Source organism: Microcaecilia unicolor, chromosome 8, assembly GCF_901765095.1.
Source record: "Microcaecilia unicolor chromosome 8, aMicUni1.1, whole genome shotgun sequence".
Classification (NCBI taxonomy): Eukaryota; Metazoa; Chordata; class Amphibia; order Gymnophiona; family Siphonopidae; genus Microcaecilia; species Microcaecilia unicolor.
In genome coordinates, this window is record NC_044038.1 from 166,642,397 (window position 1) to 166,662,384 (window position 19,988).

The 19,988-nt window shown below is 44.5% G+C and overlaps 1 protein-coding gene across 4 annotated transcripts in view; it reads left to right on the forward strand.

The window, feature by feature from the left end:
- Positions 1-19,988, forward strand: part of FAM13B (family with sequence similarity 13 member B) — a 242,356-nt gene that overhangs the window by 150,441 nt on the left and 71,927 nt on the right. For all 4 annotated transcript variants that reach the window (XM_030211346.1, XM_030211347.1, XM_030211348.1 and 1 more), the window contains one exon: positions 5,791-5,935. In XM_030211346.1, coding sequence (XP_030067206.1) covers positions 5,791-5,935 — 145 coding nt within the window. The remainder of the gene's footprint in view (positions 1-5,790; positions 5,936-19,988) is intronic.

The window sequence follows — 19,988 nt, forward strand, 5'->3', positions numbered from 1 at the left end:
GGACCGGACCGGAACTCTGGACTGGAAGTAGGCAACTGAACCGGCAGAACAGGAACCGCTTCACCTGTACTTAGCCACCTTTCCGCTAGAGTTGAGCTCTAGCGTGCGGGCGGCCGACAGGACTTGTAGGGCAAGGCCAGAACTGAAGATCCAGAGGACCCACCTCGGGTTTAGGAAACACAGGGGAACAATATTAGACTGCACTAAGCGCTGCACGCAGCCGCTAAGCCAGGCACACCAGACAGACAGACAGAAGCTTATCAGGAGCAGGGACTAGGGCAGACATGCAAGCAAGGAAGAAGGGGAGACTGGGAATGCCCCCAGGGCAAACCTCACTAGCTAGGTCGAGGCAGGTAACAGGATAAATCCCCCAGAAGATACACGCTAGCTAGACAGATACAGGAATCAGGATACATAAGCAGGGATCCGGATAAGCACACAGGATATACAAGCAAGGTACAAGGTAGACACACGGGACAGAAGGTAGCTAGGCAGAGCGGAAAACCGGATAACACTAGCTAGCCAAAACCAGGACTCAGGACGAACAAGCAGGGACCAGGATGTGCACACAGGATATACAAGCAAGGTACAAGGTAGACACACGGGACAGAAGGTAGCTAGGCAGAGCGGAAAACCGGATAACACTAGCTAGCCAAAACCAGGACTCAGGACGAACAAGCAGGGGACCAGGATGTGCACACAGAATATACAAGCAGGGAGTAGGGCAGGCTGCAAACTCAGATGGGGAAACCCGGACTGAGCTGCAGAGGCTACCTCCACAGCGAAGGCAGAAGGACTAGCAGCCAGAATATGCACACAGGATATACAAGGTTCAGGATGTGCACACAGAATATACAAGCAGGAAGTATGGCCGGCTGCAAACACAGACGGGGAAACCAGGGCTGAACAGCAGGCTCTAAACACAGACTAAAGGCAGAAGGATAGCTGCCAGGATGTGCACACAGGATATACAAGACACAGAATATACAAGCAAGGAGTAGGGCAGGCTGCAAACACAGACTAAAGGCAGAAGGCTAGCAGCCCACGCAGAAGGGCAAGCAGCCCACAGGTACTGGGAACCGAAGGGCACTAGCCCACACAGAAGGGCAGAAGCCCACAGGTACTAAACAGAAGGGCAAGCCCACACAGAAGGACAAGAAGCCCACACAGAAGACAGGCTTAGAAGCAGCGCAGCAACACACTAACTAACCTGTCGGCCTCTGGGCATGACACCAGGCAATGACACCATGCGAAGGCCCTGACTGCAAGCACAGGCCTTCCTTATAAAGGAACTCACTGATGAGTCACCACCAGCAGGACAGAAGCAGGAAGTTCCTTGCCTCCAAACAGAGGCTTGACACAGAGGAAGTGAGCCCACAGGAAGGACAAGCAGGAGCCATCTTTGATACTGGCATAGAGGAGGCGGCAGCCTTCTTGGAAGAGGCATAGCCCACACAGGTGAGGTCCAGTAAGGCAATCAGCACACAGAGCCAGAGAGAAACTAAGACAGAGACAGACACAGAGACAAGCAGAAGCCAGCACAGCCACTGACTCCCAGAAACAGGGTAAGTATGAGGGTGGTCACGGCCACAGACGTGACACCATGTCTATTTCAAACATCTGCTGGTGTTGCATTTGGTGTATATATTCCTGTTAAAAAGCGTACTTCCTTATCTATACCAGACCAGTCCAGACTAATGGGTTGTGTCCATCTACCAGCGGAAGGAGACAGAGAAAATAGTTCCGAGTGAACCGCCCTTTAAGGGTATCGTGCAGCCTGGAATGTTCAGTATTTTCTCTGTCTCCTAGCAGATGGTGGACGGATCATGCAGCTGCTCTGGATTGCTGGCTGGTAGCTCTTGTCCCAGATTTTTCTGGTGACAGTAGAGCCAGGGGTGTGCTGGTATCCATGTTGGGGCTAGTTTTAGATGATACTCAGTGGTCCTGAGTTCCTCATCTGCCAGCTAGGGTGATATCCAGTGAGCCTGGTTCCCTACTTCCCCTGGCTGTCTTTCTAGCAGGGTGATGGTTGATTGTGGCATGGAGCAACTTGTCTCCCCTGTGGGGTTCTTCTCTTCTGTGGTGGTAGGTATATCTGAATTTCTGCCTCTGAGGTAAGTCTTTATTTATTCCTGTCATTAGTGAAGAAGGTTGTTTAAAAACAAAAAAAAAAAAGGAAGAAACTTTGTTTTTCCTTCTTTCTCTTGCCTGTTACCTGATTTATTTTCCCGCCTTTGGCAATGTATTCTAGGGGGCTGCTTGCGAAGTTTCTTTGAATTTCGCTGGCTGGCTTCTGATTCTGATCTTGGACCCTTCCGAGCTGGTACCAGTTGCTTTGATTCTTGTTTTGGCAGCAGTTTTTCCTTCCTGAGGGAGGTTCTGGTTCTCTCGTCCATGTGGATCCCTCCTGTCTGCTCTGGTTTGTCTGCAGTGGCGGGGGTCCAAGTTGTCCTTGGTGTGCAACTGCTAGCTCATATCCCTCTTCTGAGTACCCTCGGGAGTGCCATTCTTGCTAGTCTTTTGCTTGGGCTCAGTTCAGTGTCTTTTTACGGGAATGTGCCTTTTTAGGACTAGTTTGCCACAGCTGTTCCTTGCTTTCGGACGCGAATTTTAGCTTGGCACAGACTGATTTTGCCTTTTCTATTTTCAGGCGCCTCTCTCCTGCCACATTTGACACTCCTTCCTTTTTGTGTAAGGGGCGCAGTTGTTTCCTGTTGAGCAGATCTATTGCTGTGCATCTGGATTATCGCCTCTTAGCTCTGTGCTTTTCTCTACTTTTCTGCAGGGAAGTGGCCGTGTTCAGGGTCTGGAGTTTGACTCTCCCTTACTGATTTTTCCTCAGTTTGGTGTTAGTGGCCAGCATCCTCTTTGTTCCTGGCCTGGCGAAAGTTGTTTCTTGCTCACTGCCTTACGGCTGCATTTTGCTCCCTATGGTCTGAGGATTCCAGACCTGTGGTGCTTACCTCCCTCTTGGGGGGGAGTTCTTTCTCTATGTTGAATGCTGCTCCGTCTGTAACCCAGGAGGGTGGTCATTGTGGCTTAGTGACCACTTGGGAGCTGAGTGTCTCTTGGGGCATGGGGCCTTCTCTTCTTGTAGTTTTAGTCCCTCTGGGCCAGGAGAATGCAGCGCCAAGTCTGCATTTCCACAAGTTGTGCTCCTTTCTTGTTGGCCTCCTGGCAGCACTTTCTTCTCTGGCTGTTCCCTGGGGCTCCATCTATGCATTTTGCTTGTTGAGCACAACTCCATCGCTCCATGTTGAGCGCAGCTCCATCGCTCCATGTTGAACGCAGCTGGCTTTAGCTCCATCACTGTATGTTGAGGACAGCTCTATCATGGCATGTTGAGTGAAGTTCCTTCACTGCATATTCTGCAACCTTTCATCTCTGCATGTTGAACACAGCTCCATTGTCGCATGTTGTGTAGTTCTTTCTCTGCAGGTCTCAGTGTGGGGCGCAGTCCTGTGCTTGCATGTAGAACACTGCTCTGTGTCTGCCTGTGGAATGCAGCTCCTTGTCTGTGTGTGGCATGCAGCTCCCTTTCTGCGTGCAGTGCACAGCTCCATCCCCTGTTGAGTGTAGCTCCATCTCTGTGTGTTTAGCACAACTCTCTTCTGCAGATTGGGCGCAGTTCCTGGGAGGTATGTTGAAAGCCTGCAGGTGCTGCACAGCTTCATGTCTGCGTAGGAAGCATAGCTCCTTGCCGGTGTCTGGAAAGCAGCTCCTTGTCTGCATTTTATACATGGTTCCATCACTACCGCAGCTTCAGTTCTGCAGGTACTTCTAACATCCAACTCTTTCAGTGGGGCACTGCTCATCCTCTGTTACTCTCAGCTTCTCTGCTTGTTCAATGCATTTCTGTCTTTGCCAGAGGTGTGCAACTCCTTCTCTGCCCGCGGTGCGTGGCTCAGTTTGTGTGCTTTGAGTGCAAATCCGTTTGTTCTCGTTGAGCATGGATCCTATTTTGCCTGATGAGCTCAGCTTCGTTTCTGTCCTTTGAGCACAGTTCAGTCTCTGACTGTGGAGCGTATTTTCCTTTGCCTGTTGGGCACTGTTTCACCTTGTCGGTCAACCCCAGCTCTTTTCTGCGGGTTGGATATAGTAACTTCTGGGCAGCTGTGGCTTACCGCAGTTAGATTGCGAGACAAGGCTGCCTTGTCTCCTGTTAGGTGCCATTCCTGTGGCATCTTTTCTTGCCGTAGCCTCTTGGTGGCTGGTGAGAAGCTTCTCCATTGCTGGAGTTTGAATTCGTGTCTGTTCCTTTTGTCTTCTTGGCACCTTGGGGGTCTTTTCTCTGCAGTGTGACTCTCGACTCTCTTTCTTTTTGTCTCCTTTTGTTCTCTTGGCTCTGTTTTTTCATCTCTAAGTCCAGAGCGAGCTGGTTTAGGAGTACTCTCTTTCTACGGTTGTACCTTAATATGCTGTTGCCCTTTTCTTCATGGTTCTCCTGGAGAGACTAGTGCTCTACTTAGTTGGTTCTCTGGAGTCTCTTCTTCTTTGGAGTTTGATTCTCTCACTAGGCGCTGGTCTGGGTGGTTCCTGGGCCTTGCTTCCTTCCTTCTATGAAGTGTGACACACTGGGGTTGCGTACTCCTAATACTTGTTAGGGTCGCTTCCTCCGACCATCTTGTACTCAAGGCAGACCGGCAGGTTTGGGAGTTAGCCATTGTCCTGCCAGGGTTCAGAGAAATGGATCCTGGTCTAAGAGAGACTGCTTTTCTCCTTGTTGCTCTGATACGACTGTTGCCTCCCTTCCAAGGGGGGTCCTTTGGCATGAGTATCTTTGCTGCTTCTTTTGCTACTGTCGGGGGAAGTAGTTTTTCTTTTGCTCAGGATATTTGTTTTACGTCCTACAGCTTCAGTTCCTTTTCTAGTGTCTAACTCTGTTCCATTTTGGTAGCCTTGTGGTTCGGATATTCGAACCCTTTTCTGCTGATCGGTTTTTGTTGTGTGTATAGCTTTGTTGATTTTTTCAACCTTCTGCTTTCTTCTTTTCTTCCCCCCTCCCCCCCTTTGGGGAAACTGCTTTGCTACATTCCATTAGTCTGGACTGTTCTGGTATAGATGACAAGGAAGGAAAAATTATGTTCTTACCTGATAATTTTCTTTCTTTTAATCATACCAGACCAGTCCAGATGCCCTCCCTGGCTAATGTCTGTCAGAGTGTTGTTTCGTTTAGGTATCTCTGGCTGTTGCACGACTCTTCAATACGGTGGGATATCCTACAGCACTGCATACTTCATCTTCTCTATTCAATCTCCTGCCACTTGTTGTGCCAGCTGTGTATGACTCCTGTTACTTGGGATCACGGAGTTCTTTCCCCGGATTCAGGGGTAGATCTCTATGTGCTTGGGCAAGCTCAGTATGGACCATTCCCTCCCGCTTACTTTACTGTGAGGGGAGGTTGCAGTTGTCTTTGGCCAAGCAGGAACAGTGAGGTTCTGCATATTGGCTCCACGAGTTTGCCTGTTTGTAGTAACTGTGTTTTCTTCTAGACTTCAGAGCACCATTGCTTGGCTATTCGAAATACTGAACATTCCAGGCTGCACGATACCCTTAAGGGGGTGGTTCACTTGGAACTATTTTCTCTGTCTTCTTCCGCTGGTAGATGGACAGAACCCATTAGTCTGGACTGGTCTGGTATGATTAAAGGAAAGAAAATTATCAGGTAAGAACATAATTTTTTCCTTGTCTTACTGTTTTGAATATCTAGATATACTTAATTCCTCATGTTATTCAAATCTAACTTTGTCTGTGGTGTATCTTATAATAAACATTTCTGTTTAAATTCAGGACTCAGATGACAAGATTTGTGATCTTAATGCTAATTCTGAAGCAGAAGTGCAGGGAACTGGAAGTACTAGTTCTGATGACGGCACTGTGTGCATCCAAATTCCAAATCTAGAGTTGAAAAGCATTTCTGATGATAACTGTGAAGGTAATTTTAATCATTCCTTTTTAAAATTGACACTAGGATATCTGCCTATATTTGCTGTTGGCACAAGACATTTGCTGAAGGTAAAGCCTGTATTAGGTAGAGGGTGACTGAACCAAGAGTTTTTGATTTTAGCTGAAATCTACAGCCAAAATTTGCCACACAGTTTCAGCTGAAACTGTCACCCTCCTACCACCAGTAGGGCCCCTGTGGGCCAACCTTAGAAGCTCTAGTATTTTGGTGGTCTAGTGGCCTAGTCAAGGCAGGAGCGATCCCCAGTTGCTCCTGACTTTGCTGGGTCTGCAGCAGTTTCACGAGACTGCTGCTGGAAGGTACTGGCAGCCATTTTGAAATTGGAACCGGTATGGGCAGGAGCTACTGGGATCGCTGCTGCCCCGACTAGACCACAAGGGCTTCTAAGGTAGGTCCGTGGTGGGAGGATGGTGCTTTGGAGGGTGGGGGGGATCATTTCGGTTTATTTGAAACTGCAACTGCATTTTTCCCTGAAACAGAAACATGGCCAAATCCAAAACCGAAATTGTCTGCTCTAGTATTAGGTATACCACACAGATTATGATACACTAGGAAAAAATGCCCGTTTCTGAGCGCAATGAAACGGGCGCTAGCAAGGGGCCCCCTCCCTCCGTCCCTCCGAGCTACTTGCCTTGTTTGGGGTTCGCGTCGCGTTTTGGCTTTGAGTGTTATAGCTCCGCCCTCGACGTCATGACGTTTTGACGCGAGGGCGGTGCAGACACTCCAGGGCACACCGGATATCTCGGGCGCCTCAACTTCCGTGGAGGCTTCAGAACGTTGGGGTTGCCGTTTATATAGAGAGATAGGGGCTCATTTTCAAAGCACTTAGTCTTCCAAAATTCCATAGGTTTCTATGGAACTTTGGAAGGCTAAGTGCTTTGAAAATATGCCTCATAGGCTTCTAAGTTTATTCATTGTTGTAGCACAAAATGTGCTTCCACAGTCTGATGGTGTCAATATAGTTATTGTGAATTCCAGAGAAGACTTTTGACTGTTTTCTTTTGTAAGTATAATATGTTTATACTAGAAAGACTTTTTTTCATCATACAGCAATAGCGTTTATCAAGGCATATGCTGGAAGGTAGTGATGGTCAGATTTGTCTTTCAAAGGTTTGGTGTAAGTTAACCTTTGTACCTAACACAATTTATTACCAGATTTATTTTACTTAGTTTTTTTTCCACAACATTATTAGTTCCAGCTTCATTTTTTCTTGTCTTCCACTGAAATTATAGTGGTTAAGGAAGAAGAGGATTGACAAAATCAAATTTGTAGGCCAGTGAATTTTTTGCAGCTGTACAGTTAAAATTATAAATTGTGTGGGCTTATAAATGTATCTGTTGAACTTCTTGTTTTTGCTTAAGAGGTTGTTGAAATGGACAGAATAAAGCCTCAATTCAGTGACCATGATGCAGTCAGTTATTTGTGGATTCCTACTTCTTATCCATTTATATAATAAACTGCAGCATGTAAGTCTGTGTGTTATGGAATATGTAAAGAAGATGTTTCTAAGTGTGGTAAACATGTTCAACTTTCACATCAGTCTGTAATTGTGTAGCAAGTTGATTGTGGACCAAGAGCAACCATAAGCTGAGAATGTAAACTAAATTTCACAAGAGAAGCAATTACCAAAAATAATCATGTACAACTGTGTTCCTGTTAACAAGCAGGATAGAAATTGGCCACACTTGTGGGAACTGGCATCGGCCAATACCAGTATGGACTTCTGTCTCTGAGCTCAGATAGGCTAAAAGTCTTCTGAGCATGTGTGGAAGGTCGCATGGTTGTCATTTTGGCCACAAACACAAATTCACTTCTGCCTCTGTTTTTGGTATTTTTCCTCCTATTCTCCCTTTCTTGGTCTGTGACTCCTAACGTGGAACCTTGCATGACGTAGCTATAATTCGGGCTCCTCTTTCCCACATGCATCACTTTGCACTTGCTCACATTAAACGTCATCTGCCATTTAGATGCCCAGTCTCCCAGTCTTGTAAGGTCCGCTTGTAATTTTTCACAATCCTCCCGCGATTTAACGACTTTGAATAACTTTGTGTCATCAGCAAATTTAATTACCTCACTAGTTACTTCCATCTCTAGGTCTTTTATAAATATGTTAAAAAGCAGCGGTCCCAGCACAGAGCCCTGGGGAACCCCACTAACTACCCTTCTCCATTGAGAATACTGACCATTTAACCCTGCTCTCTGTTTTCTATCTTTTAACCAGTTTTTAATCCACAATAGAACACTACCTCCTATCCCATGACTCTCCAATTTCCTCTGGAGTCTTTCATGAGGTACTTTGTCAGACGCCTTCTGAAAATCCAGATACACAATATCAACCAGCTCCCTTTTATCCACATGTTTGTTCACCCCTTCAAAGAAATGTAGTAGATTGGTGAGGCAAGATTTCCCTTCACTAAATCCATGTTGACTTTGTCTCATTAATTCATGCTTTTGAATATGCTCTGTAATATTGTTCTTAATAATAGTTTCTACCATTTTGACCGGCACCGACGTCAGACTCACCGGTGTATAGTTTCCCGGATCTCCTCTGGAACCTTTTTTAAAAATCGGCGTTACATTGGCCACCCTCCAATCTTCCGGTACCATGCTCGATTTTAAGGATAAATTACATATTTCTAACAATAGCTCCGCAAGCTCATTTTTCAGTTCTATCAGTACTCTGGGATGAATACCATCCGGTCCAGGAGATTTGCTACTCCTCAATTTGTAGAACTGCCCCATATTACATCCTAAAGGTTTACAGAGAATTAATTAAGTTTCGCCGACTCGTCAGCTTTGAATACAATTTCCGGCACCTGTATCCCACCCAAATCTTCCTCGGTGAAGACTGAAGCAAAGAATTCATTTAATCTCTCTGCTACGGCTTTGTCTTCCCTGATCGCCCCTTTTACTCCTCGGTCATCTAGTGGTCCAACCGATTCTTTTGCCGGCTTCCTGCTTTTAATATACCTAAAAAAAAATTTTTTCAATGTGTGTGTGCCTCTAACGCAATCTTTTTTTCGAAGTCCCTCTTAGCTTTCCTTATCAGCGCTTTGCATTTGAGTTGACATTCCTTATGCTGTTTCTTATTATTTTCAGTCGGTTCCTTCTTCCATTTTCTGAAGGATTTTCTTTTAGCTCTGATAGCTTCCTTCACCTCACTATTTAACCACGCTGGCTGTCGTTTGGTCTTCCGTCCTCCTTTTTTAATACGCAGAATATATTTGGCCTGGGCTTTCAGGATGGTGTTTTTGAACAGCATCCACGCCTAATGTAAATTTTTGGCCCTCGCAGTCGCTCCTCTAAGTTTTTATTTTTATTTTTTTTCCTTTCACTGTTCTTCTCATTTTATCATAGTCTCCTTTTTTAAAGTTAAATGCTAACATATTTGATTTCCTATGTATACTTCAAAGCTAATATCAAATCCGATCATATTATGATCACTGTTATCAAGCGGCCCCTGCACCATTACCTTCCGCACCAGATCATGCGCTCCACTAAGGACTAGGTCTAGAATTTTTCCTTCTCTCGTCGGTTCCTGTACCCAGCTGCTCCATAAAGCTGTCCTTGATTTCATCAAGGAATTTTATCTCCCTAGCATGTCCCGATGTTACATTTACCCAGTCAATATCAGGGGAATTGAAATCACCCATTATTATTGCGTTGCCCAGTTTGTTTGCGTCCCTAATTTCCTTTAACATTTCTGCATCCGTCTGTTCATCCTGGCCAGGCGGACGGTAGTACACTCCTATCATTATCCTTTTCTCCTTTACACATGGAATTTCAATCCACAGTGATTCCAAGAAGTGTTTTGTTTCCTGCAGAATTTTCAATCTATTTGATTCAAGGCTCTCGTTAATATACAGTGCTACCCCTCCACCAATTCGATCCACCCTATCACTACGATATAATTTGTACCCCAGTATGAGTGTCCCACTGGTTAGGCTCCTTCCACCAGGTTTCAGAGATGCCTATTATATCTAATTTTTCATTTAGTGCAATATATTCTAACTCTCCCATCTTATTTCTTAGGCTCCTGGCATTCACATATAGACATTTCAACCTGTGTTTGTTTGCTCCTATTTACATCATGCTTAGTACTTGACAGTACTAATTTGCAATCTTTTGTCTGATTTTTATTTAGGGACACCTGACCTACTACGGTCTGTTTTGCAACCTCACTATAATGATACCCTATCTTCCCTGTTTTGGTGATATCTTTGAAAGATACCTTATCCTGAACCATGCGCTTTTGAGCGACCGTCGGCCTTCCCCCCATTTCTAGTTTAAAAGCTGCTCTATCTCCTTTTTAAATGCCGACGCCAGCAGCCTGGTTCCACCCTGGTTAAGGTGGAGCCCATCCTTTTGGAATAGGCTCCCCCTTCCCCAGAATGTTGCCCAGTTCCCAACAAATCTAAAACCCTCCTCCCTGCACCATCGTCTCATCCACGCATTGAGAGACTGGAGCTCTGCTTGTCTCTTGGGCCTTGCGCGTGGAACAGGTAGCATTTCAGAAAATGCTACCCTAGAGGATCTGGATTTGAGCTTTCTGCCTAAGAGCCTAAATTTGGCTTGCAGAACCTCTCTCCCACATTTTCCTATGTCATTGGTACCCACATGTACCAAGACAGCGGACTCCTCCCCAGCAATATCTAAAATTCTATCTAGGTGACGCGTGAGGTCCGCAACTTTCTCACCAGGCAGGCAAGTCACCAGGCACCTATATGCCTAATGATCGAATCACCAACTACAACAGCTGTCCTAACCTTTCCTTCCCGGGCAGCACTTGGAGAGGCAGGGGAGAGGAGAGTTGCTGGACATGGGTGCTTGGAGGGGAGGGCAGGAGAGAGAAGAGGGTTGCTGGACATGGGTGGAAGGAGGGGAGAGAGGAGGGTTGCTGGAAATGGGTGGATGGAGGGGAGGGCAGGGGAGAGAAGAGGGTTGCTGGACATGGATGGATGGAGGGGAGTGCAGGAGAAATTCTGGACATGGATGGAGGGGAAGGGAGAGAGAGAAGAAATGCTGGACATGGATGGAGGGGAGGGAAGAGAGGAAATGAGATGAACATGAATGGAGGGGAGAGAGAAGAAATGCTGGACATGGAGGGAGGAGAGAGGAAGAAGATGAGATGAGGGAAAAGGAAGAGAGGAGAAAAACTGCCCATGGATGGAGAGAATAGGCAGAAGCTGGATCCACTGGACAGTCAAGTCTGCGGAGGACACAGCTTTTACTTATGGAGGGCATGAAATGAAGAAGAAAGGAGGAAAGAAAGGAAGCCCTGGAAATGGAGTCAAGGGAACAGATAGAGAGCAGCAGAATCAGATACTGGGCCAGCATGATGTAAAAACAGTCACCAGACAAAGGTAGAAAAAATCATTTTATTTTCATTTTAGTGTTTGGAATATGTCCACTTTGAGAATTTACATCTGCTATCATATTTTGCAGTGTATAGCAACGTGTTTCTTTCTATTTTTCTAGTTTTGTGCTGCATGCAGAGTCTAACTTCTTAGGATTTCAGGTTAATTTTTGAAGAATTTGAATAGGGGCTATCTCTGTTCTGCATGTATGACTGCAAGGCCAAGTGTCTGAATAGGGATCTGTTTGTTAGGCTCTGAGATTTTGGTAGCACATTGTTTTTCAGAGTTGGCAAGACTGTCTGTTCTCCTAATTCCTGGTCTGTATGCTAATTTGGTTTGTGTAATTTTGGGTATACTGCAGAGATTTTCTTTTTCCTGGTAAAGGTCTTCTAAAACAGACATCATGTTATGAGAATCAGGTTCTCAACGTTAAAAGTTTATTTACTTATATATAGCATTTTATCCCACATTAAACATGAATTAGATTGGAACCTTTGAGGATTTAATTTTTTTTTCCAGGAGAGAGTAATGCATTGCTCCCCCCCCCCCTACCAGGCTCTCTCCCCGGCTATAGCCAGCTCTGCAATTTGGGGGGGGGGGGGGTGCAGAGGTGGACCGGGGAGAGAGCCTGTTGTTAAACATTTACCAGCACACCACTGTGTAAAGGGAAAAAGGATAGTGATAGGAGAGTACTAACGTCCACCTGGCCAGCATGAAGAGACAGATGTAGAAATGTTATCAGAAATTAGGGAGGCTAACAAACTGGGGAACACGATAATAATGGGTGATTTCAATTACCATGGTATTGATTGGATAAATGTGACATCAGTGCATTCTAGAGAGGTGAAATTCCTTTATGCTTTGTGGAGCAGCTGGGTTCAGGAGCCAACAAGAGGAGGAACAATTCTAGACCTGATGGTGCGAATGATTTGGTGCAGGAGGTAATGGTGCTGGGGCCTCTTGATAAGTGATTATAACATGATCAGATTTGATATAAGCTCTGGTGTAAGTACACACAGGAAATCCAATACTTTGGCATTTAACTTTCAAAAAGGAGACTATGATAAAATGAGAAGAACAGTGCAAAAAAAAAAAAACTTAAAGGAGCAGCTGCGAAGGTCAAAAATTTACATCAGGCGTTGATGCTGTTCAAAAATACCATCCTGGAAGCCCAGGCCAAATATATTCCTTGTATCAAAACAGGAGGAAGGAAGACCAAACAGCCGGCTGGTTAAAAAGTGATGTAAAGGAAGCTATTAGAGCTAAAAAAAAAAAAAATCCTTCGGAACTCGGAAGAAGGATCCAACTGAAAATAATAGGAAATGGCATAAAGAATGGCAAGTCAGATGCAAAGCACTGATAAGGAAGGCAAAGAGAGACTTTGAAAAGAAGATAGCATTGGAGGCAAAAACGCACAGTAAAAGCTTTTTTAGGTATATTAAAAGCGAGAAGTTGGCAAAAGAATCGGACTGCTAGATGACCGAGGGGTAAAAGGGACACTTGAGGTAGACAAGGCCATAGCGGAGAGATTAAAAGAATTCTTTGCTTCGGTCTTTACTGAGGAAGATGATGTGGGAGAGATACCGGTGCCAGAAATTGTACTCTATGCTGATGAGTCAGAGAAACTGAATCAAATCTCTGTAAACCTGGAAGATATAATGGGGCATTTTGACAAATTGAAGAGTAGCAAATCACCAGGACTGAATGGTATATATTCCAGAGTATTGATAGAATTGAAAAATGAAATTGCAGAACTATTAGTAATATGTAATTTACCTTTAAAATCAAGCATGGTACTGGAAGATTGGAGGGTAGCCAATGTAACGCGACTTTTTAAAAACAGGTTCCAGAGGTAATCCGGGAAATTACAGACCGGTGAGCCTGTGCTGGGCAAAATGGTAGAGACTATTATAAAGAACAAAATTACAGAGCATATACATAGGCATGGATTAATGAGACAAAGCCAACATGGATTTAGTGAAAGGAAATCTTGTCTCACCGATCTACTACATTTCTTTGAAGGAGGGTGAACAGCGTGGATAAAGGTGAACCGGTAGATGTTGTGTATCTGGATTTTCAAAAGGCATTTGACAAAGTACCTCATGAAAGACTCAAGAGGAAATTGGAAAGTCGGATTAAAAACTGGTTAAAGACTAGAAAGCAGAGATGTTTTGGATTGTAAGACACACCGGACCATAAGACGCACCTAGGTTTTACAGCAGGAAAATAGGAAAAAAAATTTTGAAGCAAAAAGTGTGGCGGAGATCTGCTGGAGAACCACAGGTTGAACACACTTGTATGGGGACAGCAGTTTTGCACAACTTGTGTGGCTCTGCAGTGGAATTTGTCCTCCCCTGCCATCCATGTCCAACGATTCTCCTATTTCCCCTGCCCTCCTCTCCATGTCCAGCAATTCTCCTCCCCTCCCCATGTCCAGCGATTCATTCAAACCCCCGCCCGCCTGCTGTCCGACCTCAGCTCCCCGACTTTCCGTTCGTGCAACCGTGCTCCCTGCCTTGAAATCTTTCATTTACATAACCGAAGCGGCAGCAAACCAGCAGTAAGTAAAAGCAGCAGGCAGGCTTGCCTCCTCGTCGCTTCCCTTCCCTCTCAGCGTGTCCCGCCCTCACGGAAAGGAAGTTACATCAGAGGAAGGCGGGAAGGGAAGCGACGTGAAGTCGAGCCTGCCTGCTGCTTTTACTGCTGGTTCGCCGAGACTTCGGGTTAATTAAAGATTTCAAAACAGGGAGCACAGATGCACGAACGGAAGGGAGCGGGCAGGTGAGCCGGACCTCACAAAAAAAAGCACTGGGTGGAGTTGAGGCGCGCTGCACGGGGCCCCTTTGAGCGCGAAGCCCTATGCGGTCGCAACGCTCGCCTCGGCCTAAGACTGGCCCTGGCCGCCCCCCCCACACACACAGCGCGAGCAGGTAAGCTACATTCGGACTATAAGACGCACCCACATTTTCCTCCCAAATTTGGGGGGGGGGGGGGGGGAAGTGCGTCTTATAGTCCAAAAAATATGGTAAATGGTCAGTATTCTCAATGGAGAAGGATAGATAGTGGGGTTCTGCAGGGGTCTGTGCTGGGACCGCTGCTTTTTAACATATTTATAAATGATTTAGACATGGGAATAAGGTAATTAAATGTTTTGGGATCTTGCCAGTTACTTGTGACCTGGATTGGCTACTGTTGAAAACAGGATACTGGGCTTGATGGATCTTCTGTCTGTCCCAGTATGACTCTGTTGATTCCAGTGGAAGTGGTGATGGGGAAGGTGCAGTTGTAAGCATTGCTCTTGTGGGGTAATTAAGAAGGAAGAGCCTAGCAAAAGGCACTATTCTTTGCTGCCTTCAGTGCTATTGATGACATTTCTACCTTCCCCAAATGTCAAAGCACAGCCACAGTAACTCATTGGCACCAAACAGGAACCACTAGTTTCCAAAGCTGAGTCACCAAATTTGGCACATGAGATTTCAGTGAGGGGACTCGGAGTTTTGGCACATGAAAGTTCCTGTTGCCAAGGTCAGTACACAACCCTGTACACCTGCCAAGCATGGCGCACTACTGAAGACCTCAGAACCCATTCTAATCCCAGAAGTGGCCAACACTGCCTCGGGGCAACTGCATCTTCAAATCTAGCAGCTTTGTCCCACTTATGATTAGTTCATTCATCTTGTGAGAACCTTGCTTAGGGACAATGTTGCCCATGAGGCTGGAGGATCTGCCTAGCTTGGAGGAGGCATTTGAGTCTAGTCTTGAATGCACCTAAAGAATGCCATTTTCCATCCAAGGTCTTTGAGCAGGAAAGGGAACTTGGTGCATGCTGCCAGCTGCATGGTGTCCTCATGGAGCAAGGAAAGAGGGATGTTACTGAGGGTACCACCCAAGCTACCATGCTTCTCATTAGGGGAGGGGAATTTCCAAAGCTTTAGCAATGAAAGTAAGGTCTAGTTCTCTCGATGCTCTGATGCTGGCCCTCTTCACTAGAATGGTCGCTGGAGGAAGATTCTACAGATTTCCCATTGGACCTCTCTATTTGTATGTTTGGCTGTTCTTTCACCTTTTCTCTCCCACAAGATCTGAATTTTGTAGAATTATCCAAAATATGCCAAGTGTCCCGCCCAATTTCATTCAGAAGGAACAGAACCAAGAACTGATGTATACAGCCATCTATTGGAAGAATCCAAAAATGTCTGTTTTAATTCACAGAATCTTCCAGAAGCTTGAGCCATTTTGCAGATGTCAGAACATGCCAGCATTGCAGAAACTGGACATGAAGTACAAAGACCAATCCTGTCCAGCCTTTGAGAAGGTCTAGTTCCCATTCTGTTTGGTAGTGGTAAAGTTTCATATTTAAAGTTTAAGTATTTGATATACTACCCATTAGCGATACCATATAGGCAGTTTACAATATCTTATTAAAGATGAAGAACTACAGAGTTCATGCTCGAGGGCAGTGATATCCATGGACCAGTGGGGGAAGAAAGTCTTTCAAAGCATCATGCTTGGTGCCAGAATTTTGGCCCACTGACTATGTAAAGTCCTCCACAAATGTTTATTTAAACTGACTACTTGTAGACAGCGCCCTCATGGAGAGTCTGGATACATTGCTTGACTGAGAGATAAAACCTCACATGCTCAGTATAATGAGGTATTCAGTACTGCCTGCACATTTAACTATCATGACCTGATCAAGTAACTAGACTAGTCTTATGCAACTGGACTTTAGGAAAGTCTTGCACAGCTGCCTAGATAAATTGACCAGCGAAAGGGTAGCAAATAACTTGGACTGGATGGCCATACCAGATATCATTTTTTCTTGTCTCTCTCAATTGTTTGTAGCTGCTCCATGGAAACTGGAGATTTTCCTTTTCCTCTTAACTGAACTGAGCAGGACAGTTCTGCAACTAAACTGTGAATCTCCAGTTCAAATAACATGGATGTTGAATGCCAGTTGATCACTCCACTCAACATATCCAAGAATATACTGGAGGCAGTAGTGGTCAGAAAACCTTCCTCTCGGAGTGTATGGTTTCAATATAGTGACGTAGTAAATAACAGCAGGTAAAGACCAGCATGGTCCATCTCAGGGCTCCATTCTTTTCCCTGTTTTATTATACTTTTGTTTCTAAGCCTTTTGGGGGGCACATAGAGGAATTTGAGATCAGCTTTTCCATATTTATTCTGATGATATTCTGTTGCTTTTCTACACTTCACTTACTAACCCTGATCTTGTACCACTCTAGTCCTGTTTGGATTTGGTTTATTTATTTAGATTTTGCTCACACCTTTTTCAGTATTAGCTCAAGATTAGTTACATTCAGGTACTCTGGATATTTCTCTGTCCCAGGAGGGCTCACAATCTAAGTTTGTACCTGAAGCAATGGAAGGTTAAATGACTTGCCCAACATCACAAGGAGCAGCAGTGGGATTTGAACTGGCCACCTCTGGATTGCAAGACCGGTGCTCTAACCACTAGGCCACTCCTCCACTTGGTAGACCACCACCTTAAGGTTAATTGCTCAAAAACGGTGTATTGGCTAACTGGTGGCCTAGAACACCCTACTCTACACACTGTTAAATATCTGGGAATGACGATAGGTTTTGCTTTCTCTTTTGACAGTCACACATTTCAAGTGTGATCAGATCAAGAGTTTTTTTGCTCCAAGGCAGTTGCGGTCTGTGCATGGTTACTTTAGCTATGACTCTGTGCATATGTTCTATGCTTTTTTACTTTCAGTATTAGATTGCAATGTAATTTATGTTCCTGCGTATCGATTAAAAGGCCTAGAAACCTTGTAAAATACCGCTGCATGATTTCTCTGCCAGGCCCCGTGGCTTGACCATGCTCAAGCTCTCATGTCGTCTGCATTGGCTGTCAGTCTTTTATCACATTCAATTTACGTTATTGCTGCTCGTATTTAGGGTCTTTTATGACAAAACATCAAGTTACTTGGCTTCCCTGGTCACTGTTTACCAGCTTTCCTGCAATTTGCTGTCCCCTTGTGATAATCGTCCGGTTCTCTTAAATTCACAAGGTAGAGTGCATTTTTTTTTCTGGGCCCCTGGTTATGGAACGCTTTCCCCCAGGACTTGTGTGCTGAAGAATCCCTTAGTAGGTTTCAATCATTATTGAAAACCCCATTATTTTTGCTCAGCTTTTGGATAGATAGAGCAGGAAGGCCTGACAGCGGTCGTGAGTATCCTTTTTGTCCCCCCATTTTTTTTTTACTTTATAGAATGCATGATTTTATTTTCTTTACTGTGATTCTTTGTAGTTCCTTTAACATTTTTTCATGTTATTGTAAACTGCCTTGGTCTGTGATATATCAAAATTAACCTAATCTAGTCTGCCCAGTAAGGTTGTGAGAATTTGATTTATTAACTGTTTATGAAGATTCACCCAAGGCAGTGTACAGCAGATACTTGCTGTTCTTTGCAGGTTACTCTCTATGTAGTGGTTCTCATTGTGATGTAAGAGGAAAGATCCAAGTCTGTTGCATTGTCCTCCAGTACTCTTGTTATGATATTGGTTGCAGGTGTTTTATTCAGGGCTCAGCACTTTTTAACCTAAGATGGGCCTTCATCAATAATTGCAGCATATAGCAGGAATTTCAGCGGTTGTCCTTTTGTCCAACACCCTCCAGTGTCCACATTCATGAAGGACCTCAAACTGAGTTCCTGTGTGTCGTTCATGTCATCCTTGCTGAACTCATAAAACCCCTCTTTGAAACTATGGCTTTAGTCTCTCTGAAATAATTCACATGGAAGGTCCTTTTTCTCATGGCTGTAACATCAGCAGGCAGGGCATGTGAATTTCAGATGCTAGTGTATGATCCATGTTACTTGCAGTTTTATCCTGTTCCTGATGCATCTTAAGTTCCTTCGGAAGGTAATTTCAACCTTTTACCTCATACAGTCTATTGTCGTAGCAGTGTGTTGGTTTTTTTTTATTTTTCCCCTCTAAACCATACGCTAATGAAATTAAAGGGGCCTTATGTGTACTCATTTGTAAGTGTGCCCTTGCCTTTTCCTGGACAGGGCCTAACCACATTGTCTGTTCAGCTGTGTGTTTTTGTTTTGTTTTGACTTCAGCAAACTAGTTGTGGCCATCTCTCAATGCATACTTTCCAACTGGTGAGTGGGCTGTGCAACTTACTGTTGAGTCTGCTGGCCTCCTTCAGGATGGGGCAAAAGACCACCAAACATGAGCAGTTGCATCTTCCATCACTTACTTTTGATCAATTCTAGTGGACAATGTCTGCAGTGCGACTACCTGATCCTCAGTTCATACTTAAAGTCCTACTACTGCCTGGGTACCATGCAGCCTAATAACAGCGGTTTTGGTCAAGCTGTACTTCAGGTCTTGTTCACAGTTTAATCAATTCTTTTACTTCCTTTATATGCCACTATCTGAACTAGCACCCTTTGAGATGGTGGATGTGAGCCTCAGCTATACAAGTGTGGCTGATTTCCACCCTGCTTGTTGATGAAGGTTGTAACAAGGATTCTCTGTAGATAGGATAAATCAGCCACTCATTCCCTCCCTTTGTACTAGAGAGTTAATTCTTTACCACCTTGTATGTGAAGGACTGAAAATGGGGGAATGAATATACTTTGAGCTCTGAGAGACTGGTGTCTGTGTTGGTTCCATTAGATGACCTTGCCTGTAAGTATGGCTAATTTGTCCTGCTGTCTACAGAGGACCTCTGTTACAAGTAAGCATCTGCATGTTCAGCTATCACTCCAGAGGTTGGAAAGAGGTGTTTGTCTTTTTTGCCTTTCAAGCTTTCTTCAATATTGCTTACATGTTATTAGAACACTTTTGAAAAAAAAATGTGCTTAAGTGTTTGTCATCATTGGGAGTGTGTTCATGGTAGTTTCCTTCTTTCTGTTATATGTATGGCTTGTTCAGACTGCTGTGTGTTCACAGTATTTCTGCCATTTTTTTTCCATTTTTATTAGCGTCATGCTCTATCACTATTCCCCTTATTGATTTCAAAACACTGCATCTGCAGAGAGATGGGGAAGGTAAGTATGGTTTGCCACAAATCTACATTTAGTAAACTCCTAATCACGTTCGTTTTTTGTTTTTTTTTTAATTCGTCCTTTTCTTAATTTTTTTTTTTTGTTTGGCTAGCCCTTCACTTCCATTATCTCAGAACAGTCAATTGTATATTTCTGTCTTATTAGAAATTATAAAGAGAGACCTTTTCTTTTGTTAATGACACTTATTTTCTGACTTGAACAGATTATGTTCCCAAAGCATGTAAGCTTTTATTTCTTTCTTTGATGGAAGCAGGTAAGAGTTTCAAGTTAGAGCTTACATTGTGAAGAGTCAGTCATCAGATTGCACATTCTGAATTTGATTTCCAAAAGTTAACCTTCTTCCATGGCAGATGGTTTTCATTTGAACCCTTTAGAGGGGCACTTCAAGTTGAAATGCTCCTTTGTTTATATAACATTTTTAATGTTTTTTTTAAAACATGTTAATACAGTGTAGCTTTGATCTAAATAAAAGCAGTGGCATAGCTAGGTGGGGTCATGGGGAGCCTGCCCCCCCCCCCCCAAATTTGCTCTGGGCCCCTGGTTGGCTGGCAGGGGTCTCCAACCCCTGCCAGCTGAAGACTTCATCCAGCGTTGGTCTGTCGCAGCACCGCCG